The following is an 8,498-nucleotide window of genomic DNA, read 5'->3' on the forward strand; positions in this document are numbered from 1 at the left end:
AATTGGCAAAAAAAAACTAAAATTACCAACTAAACTATATTACTAAACGGTAAATGATATCTTCGATATCTTTTGATATCAGTTTCACACTAAAAAAAAAAAAAATTTTTTTTTACCCGGAAAAATACACAATCAATTAACAAATTAAAACCCCCCTTTGTCAAAAAAAGAAGACGAATAATACATAGTATAATATCGTATGTTCGGGTCTTATGACTAATTTAATACAATGAGAGAGTACAATAATGAAAAAAAAAAATTATTTTTTTTATTTATTCTTAATAAGGAACCATTTCATCTTTTGAACTTTTGTTCCTAGTTGATTTGTAATAAAAACGTGGTATTTTCTTACAATTCATATTAAAATAAATTTGGTTAATATGAAGTCATAATTTTTTTTTTTTGTGGGTAATATTAATATCATATCAAATAAATGTATGAATTTACTCTCACAATAATAAATTGAAAATATCTTTTGCATTGTTCAATAAGACGACTTTCTTAGGATGTTTGAATGACTCTCTCCCCCCCCCCCTTTTTTTTGTGTAAAATTACTCTACAGTACATATTTTTAGATAAGATAAATAAGATAGTATAAATTTCGGAATTAACACATGAAATTTTATTTATCTTGGTCAGCTGTTTTCTTCAATCAAAAGTGGCAGTGTATTATTATTATTATTTATTGTTAATTATTTTTTTTTTTTTTTAAAAAAAAAAGATAATTTTTTGTTTACAATATAATACATTTAATTTTTTACACGAATATTGTTTATTTTTTTTTTTAAAATGAAAACCGAATCAAGAATCACAAAGAAAGTAAACTTTTCTTTCTATAGCTAAATCTGTAAAGAAAGTTTACCAATCAGTATGACGGATTAAGGACGCGAGAGAAAATAATTGATAATTTGAGTTATGTATATATATCAGATATTGTACGCGCACGGTCTTTGTCTTTCAAAAAATGATAGTTTTTAATCTTTTTTAAACTTTTTATTGGTTTAAAATAACCCCATAAAAATTTGTTAGTCCAAATACGGTTTCTAATTCCGACAATTTCTAACTTTCTTCTTTGTACAAAAAAGAAAAAAGAAAAAAAAAGTGAAAAAAAAAAATCGGTAAATCAAAAAAAAAGTCAAAAATCTTCAAATCTTGTTAAAAACTTGATTTTTATATGTTTTTTTTTTTCTTACAATCCAAATCGGAGAATTGCAAAATATACTCTTTATAGAAAAAAGAAAAAGGAAACTATAACAATGAACCCATTTTTTCAAAAGTATAATAATTCTCACGCATATTTTTCTTTAGATAGAAGATGCATTTTTTAGGATAATAAAAATTCTCGGAAATCAACAATATTACTTAATAATTACAAAATAAGTAAGTCGGTTCAACATCAAAATAATCATCTCATCAGGTTTTTATGTTATTTTGAGATTCAATAAAAAAAATTATCAAATCTTTTCATCTCAAATCTATAAAATTTTTCAGAACTCCACAAAAAAATGCATACTGACTCATTTGTATTCTCTCTTTTACCTCAAAGTAATTTTTAATGAATTTCCCGTTGGTTAGATGATTTTTCAGCCCTTTCCCCTTTGTTAGAAGTAAATTTTACCTTTATCTAGTAAAATTCTTGTTATAAAAAAAAAATTCATGGAATTTCTTGTTTTTATTTTAAATTGGGCGTTTTTTTTTTTATTTTATTTTGGAAAGAAATCAATTTTGGTTGAATATTCAGTGTTAGTTAATATTAGTTTAGTAAAAATTCTATTTGGGATTATTGTACAATATAAATGATTATACTAATTTTCGTAAATCATTTGTATGATGATCATTCTTTTAACATTCTTTTTTTCGGAACGGAATTTTTCTAATTTTCTAATTTACTGCGGAACGTGTAAAATATAATTTAGTGTATTACAATTAAAATTATTATACAGGATTTAATTCAAGATTTATATGAAACATTAAAAAATAAAATTGGTATTGTAGATCACCAATTTGGTATTTTTCATAATGTCAAATTTTATTTAGAAATCTCTGTGATCAAAATATTTTTTTGGTTAAGGGTCTCGATCCAGTTTCAAAAACTTGTGTGTACTTTTTCTCTTCAAATATTTTCATCATATGATACGTCGAAAAAGGCTTTGCATTTTTTTTTTTTTTTATGAAAAAGAATTAATCAAGTTAAATCTGTTGTTATTATTATTCAATTGTGATGATTATTATTATTAATTTATTATTAATTTTTTTTTTTTTTTTTTTGAGGGAACTTTTTTTTTTAAAGTTTAGAATTTTTTATTAGCTGTTTTGGAATTTTTTATTAGATCAACAATTTATTTATTAGTGCTCATGTGATAATGACTTTTTTTTATTGTCACGAGACTATATGACATAATGTATTATATAATTAATCATTAAAATGGTTTTTTTTTTCACTTAAAAAAAAGTTTTTTAAAAAAGTTTCAAATTTAAAAAAGGATTTTTAGAATCCAAATTCATGTAATGACGTATAATTTAACTGGTAAGGTACGCATTTTTTAAAGAATCTACAAGACTAATATTTTTTATGTGGTACTTTTCCCTATCTATGAGTCAAGTGACTATTTCTTTATCTCTATTTAAATTAGTTAAAAAAGTGATAGCTGAAAACAATTATCCGTTAATTTCGTCATACAATAAAAACATCATAATGCAGTATATCTATTGTATCTATTGTATCAATATATTTTTTTGGGGTTTCTTTTTTTTTTTCCCATTTAAATAACACATGACCTTTGGTAAATCCGCCACTTTGGGCTTTTTTTTTCTTGTAAAAATTGTACCTAAATAATATGTACCTGATATTGGCTTGAGCGTACTATCCTCTTAATTTGCGCAGGGTTAAACGAGGTCATGAGACCAACAAAAATAATTTACATTATAATTATGTATGTAAAACGAAAGGTCAGGGTCATGAGAACGATTATACATCATAAATCATAAATATATATATATATATATATATATTATATAATTATATATTTATTTATATATTTATTTATATATAACTTACTTTCTTTTCTTCTTTTTATTTCTTTCCTTTTATTATTTCTTTTTTATTTATAATTTTCGGAATAATATATAACAAGAAGGTTTTTTTTAAAACTGTGCATCCTAAAGTGCATTCTAAACTCTAAAGTGTATCCAAAAGTACATTCAAATGACTTTGTCCATGTGGCGTGTCACGATCCAAAAAGTACTCGAGCCTAATTAAATAATAATAAATATTATAAAATTTTTATTTTAATGACGAAATAATTTATATTGATGACGCAAATGAGAAATTAAGTTGGTATTGACCTCTCCAAAAAAAATAACCCCCCCCCCCCCCCCCTCCTATTTACATACATAGATACGCCTAGTGGTCAGTGACCACATGCAATATAGTGTTATCCCACATAATATTAAAGTCGGTCCCATTTATTTATTTATAGGATATTATATCATTATCAATACAAGTTTTTACCCCAGATTTAAAGGATTCCCATTAATTATTTTAATTAATTTAAAAAAAATATAGAATGTGATATTTATTTTTTGTGATGAGCATATTATTGTCTAAAATTTCGCAATAATGGTGAATAAAATACTTGACATAATATTTTCAATTTTCTTTTATTTCACAATTCTTTTGGATAACAATTCGGAATTTTTAAAGCGATAACATAACACAAAACGGAATATTTTTCACTAGGTGGAACATAACCAAACACCAATAAATTTTACTGTTGTTTTTGAATCTATTATCGACCATCGATCTATATTTATTTACTTTTATTATTTTTTTTTTATATTTATTTTTTTACACTAAAAAGAAAAACCCTATCTTTTATAACTACGGAATGTGAGAATATCAAAAGTTTTTTTTTTTTTAAATGACAAATTACAACGATTTTTGAGTCATTTCAGAGTAACTTTAGTAAATTTGACAAATTCGTTTATATATCACGCACTCAAATTCCGGTTTTTTTTTTTATTGTCTATTATAAAAATTATAAATATATATATAATAATTTATTTATATTGTTATTATTTATTTATTAATAATCTCTTTTATTTTGACTATACTCTAAATACTCTCTTACTTTTTTTTATTGTTTATTTTTTTTATATATACTATTATATTTTATATGTGGCTGCGTGAAAAAATAATAAAAGGACAAAGCCAAAAACCAACTTCTTCTCTTTAACATTTTTCTCTTTTTTTTTTATTTTTTATTTTTTTTATACTTTTTATTTCTTATTTTTAATCATGGCCACTTATTAAAATAAAATCAAATTATCCCGAAGAAATTTCTTTTTTTGGTCTCTTTCTTAGAAAAAATTGTCCTTTTACTTTTTTGTTTAAACTTTCCTTCTCCAAAGTTTAAAATAAAAAGAAAGGTGCTCATCGCGATAATAAAGGTAAATAATATTTATATAAATAAAATATTTGAAACATACTTTTTAAAGCTTTAAGGGTTCTTGATTCCCAAGTTTTTAAAAGAGTTTGAAACCCTTCTTAAAATCTCACAATTACTCTTTATATTATAGCAAAGTGCACAAGAACCTACTTATAGTAATCATGAAGCGTCGGAAGTAATTCGATTTCCTCAATTTGTCTCTTAGGAAGACATAATCAATCAATCAATCAATCAATAAAAAAAAAATTTTTTTTTTTTAATAGAAAAATTTCCTCTTTTATTATTGTCTCTAAAAAAAGAACTCTTTCAAAGAACATTGGGTGACAAAAAAAAAATTATTCTTTACTATTCTTCTACTACGCCCTATTTTTCTCACACATCCATAACCGCAGTTAGAATTCCTTTAATCACAAGAAAATCAAGAAAAATCCGTAAACATCTTTTTTTATTTAGTTATTACTCCGGTCTCTTAATTATATTACTACGCATAATTATTTACTGCATATTACATTATATTTTATTTACCGTGTTACAATTACTTACTATATTAATTATTTTAGCATAAAAAGGACTTGAATTCCTCTAAAAAACTTTAAAAAAAAAAAATATTATTTTTAAAAACAAAAAACTTTATATTTCTCCTCAAACAAAAAGAATAATTAACAATGGTCGATATAGAACTTGTCTATAACTTGTCTATACATAAGCTTCAGAATTTTCAATCAACCCGTCGTGATAGCGATGGGTTGAGAAAATTGGTGTTGCTTAATAACTTTGTATATGAAAAATTCGTTTCTCCGGAACCGGATGTTGATCTATTAGAATGGTCAGAAGAAGATATAAAGAAAGATGAAGAGAGTTGGCTTGATTCTTGCCTGGATGAACTTGATGAAGATGACTACGTACATGTTAATGTTAAACCTCTTGACAATCAACCTACCGTTTCAACTTTTCCAATAGATCGTTACGATGACCCTCGACATTACGAAGATCATTATATCCAAGATAATAATGCGATGGAATATGAAAATCATTCTCATGAACAACAACAACAACAACAACTACCCTCTAAAGATAATCATGATGTTATAATACCTCACGATCATCTCCACCTTCCATTCTTTGACCCCGGAGATAATTATCATATGGATATTGAAGAAGAACATGATGATGATGATGATGATGATGATGATGATGATGATGATTCAATGGACATTCGTAATTCATCATCTCAAGATGATGATATAAATATGACAAAGATTTCAAGTTCTTTTGAGTACTTGTCATCTGAAAAAGGTTTCCATCCATATTGGAAAGATAATAGTATAATAGGTCAAATAGGTCATCCATCTTCACGTTCTTTTGGTATACCAAAAATCTTTCACAAATATCGTTTTGACCAAGTTGTTGACTCTTCATCACCACGACGTATTTCTCCTCCTAATGCTGTTCTTGAACTCTTACAATCCAATTATATTGATTCACCTTTGAGAAGATCTAAAGATGATTTAGATATCTTATATTCTTTAACTCCAAAAGATTTAGATCGAGGAATTTTAATGGATATGATTAGTATGTTGGAATATTATGGTAGTAAAGCAAATCATAACATTGCAAAGAATTCAAGTGAAATCAATGACATGTGGTTTATGGACAATAATCATCGTTAAAAATAATACGTTGTTGGTTAACTAACAAACTCTTGTAAAAATTTTTCATATACATTGTTAAATATCTCCTCAAATCTTTTTTTTCTTTTCTTTTCCTTTTTTTTTTGTTACATATTTTTCTCAATATTCTTTATTCTTTTTTATTTTTATTTTTATATATTATTTGTATATACGAAAAGCCACATGTCTCATTGGTTATTTTAGTATGTATGAGTAGTTTTGTTTTTTTCAACATGAACATTTGTGGGTTTTTTAATATTTAAAAAAAATCAAAAAAAAAGGCTTAAAAAATTTAAAAATTCAAAAAAAAAGTGGTGGATATTTTTCTTTTTTCTTTTTTATTTCCTTTCTCTTTTATCTTTATTTGTACTTTTTTGATCTTTTTTTTTTTCTTACTTTTTTCACTTTTTCATTATTTTCTTCTATTTTCTTATATTCGATTAATTTAGAATATAACAAAATAACGAACAATTATTATTCAAAATATATAACAAAAAAACCACGATTTAATCTAAAAAAATATTTTTCTTTAAAAAAAAACAATTAAGAAACAAAAAATTTTTTAGACTTATGCATATTAAAAAAAAATCAAAATTAAAATATATACAGTACGTAAAAGTTGATCTATGAAATAAAAAAAAATTTTTTTAATTTTTTTAATTAAAAAAATTATATTTTTTTAAAAAAAAAGTTTCGTTATTTTTTTTTTTGTAAATAATAACTTGGCATTTTGGCATACTTCCACGTACAGTATCTTTTATTTTCCTTTTTAATACAATGAAATAAGATAAACGAAAAACGTCACGTATCACCTAAAATAGTGTAGATCATTTTTACAAATTTGTAAGAAAAAAGACGCCAGTTTAGGTCATTAACAACTATTAATAATATTCATTTTTGGTTATGATCGGTAAATATTATTGATTTATATTTGTTGAACAAATAACAATTTATTAGCTATGTTATACGAAAAAAAAACAATCCTTATACATTCATTTTTACATTCATTTTTTTTTTCATTCATATGCTTTTTTGTTATGTAACTCCGATTTAAAAAATTTACGCCGATCTATAAATCAAATAAATAATAATAACAAAAGATAACAATAAAATTTAGCTAAAAAAGAAAAATTTTTTTACTGATTTCTCAGTTTCATATATTTTGATGAGATCTTGATAATGGGTTCAATGATTTTTTGGTTTAATGATTAATAATACAAAAAATCATAAAAATATGTAATTTAAAATCATTGCAAAGATATGTAAATTAAAATCATTGTAAAAATATGTAATTAAAAATCATTGTAAATTAAAATTATTGTAAAAATATGTAAATGTAAATTAAAATCATTGTAAAAATATGTAAATTAAAAGATATATTCTTTAAAATATGTAAATTAAAATTCTATAAAAATAAATTTTATAAAATATATAAATTAGAATTTTGTAAAAATGTGTAAATTAAAACCTTGTAAAAACTATTAAAAGATATGTAAATTAAATACTTTAAAATATGTAAAAAGATATATTCTTTAAAATATCTAAATTAAAATTCTATAAAAATATTTAAACTAAAATCTTTAAATTTTATATAAATTAAAATCTTGTAAAAACTAAAGATATGTAAATTAAATACTTTAAAATATGTAAAAAGATATATTCTTTAAAATATGTAAATTAAAATTCTATAAAAATATTTAAACTAAAATCTTTAAATTTTATATAAATTAAAATCTTGTAAAAACTAAAGATATGTAAATTAAATTCTTTAAGATATGTAAATTAAAATTATTGTAAAAATATGTAAATTAAAACCTTATTAAAAACTAAAAATATGTAAATTAAATACTTTAAAATATGTAAAAAGATATATTCTTTAAAATATGTAAATTAAAATTCTATAAAAATATTTAAACTAAAATCTTTAAATTTTATATAAATTAAAATCTTGTAAAAAATAAAGATATGTAAATTAAATTCTTTAAGATATGTAAATTAAAATTATTGTAAAAATATGTAAATTAAAATCTTATAAAAACTAAAAATATGTAAATTAAATACTTTAAAATATGTAAAAAGATATATTTTTTAAAATATGTAAATTAAAATTCTATAAAAATATTTAAACTAAAATCTTTAAATTTTATATAAATTAAAATCTTGTAAAAACTAAAGATATGTAAATTAAATTCTTTAAAATATATAAATTAGAATTTTGTAAAAATATGTAAATTAAAATCTTATAAAGATTAAAGATATGTAAATTAAATACTTTAAAATATGTAAAAAGATATACAGTCAACTCTCTTTATAGTCACACATTTGGGACAATCCATATTTGGTGATTATAAAGAGATGACTATATAAAAAATTTCTTATA

The 8,498-nt window shown here is 22.3% G+C and overlaps 1 protein-coding gene across 1 annotated transcript; it reads left to right on the plus strand.

Moving 5' to 3' along the window:
• Positions 1-5,113: 5,113 nt before the first annotated feature.
• On the plus strand, positions 5,114-6,845 carry OCT59_004305 (uncharacterized protein; the record flags this gene model as incomplete). The annotated part of the gene is made up of 1 exon (XM_025315896.2): positions 5,114-6,845. One exon carries the CDS (start codon positions 5,114-5,116, stop codon positions 6,116-6,118), a length of 1,005 nt encoding a protein of 334 aa, XP_025181972.2. The 3' UTR covers positions 6,119-6,845.
• Between the last annotated feature and the right edge of the window lie 1,653 nt (positions 6,846-8,498).

The sequence above is a fragment of the Rhizophagus irregularis genome, chromosome 12, assembly GCF_026210795.1.
Source record: "Rhizophagus irregularis chromosome 12, complete sequence".
NCBI lineage: Eukaryota > Fungi > Glomeromycota > Glomeromycetes > Glomerales > Glomeraceae > Rhizophagus > Rhizophagus irregularis.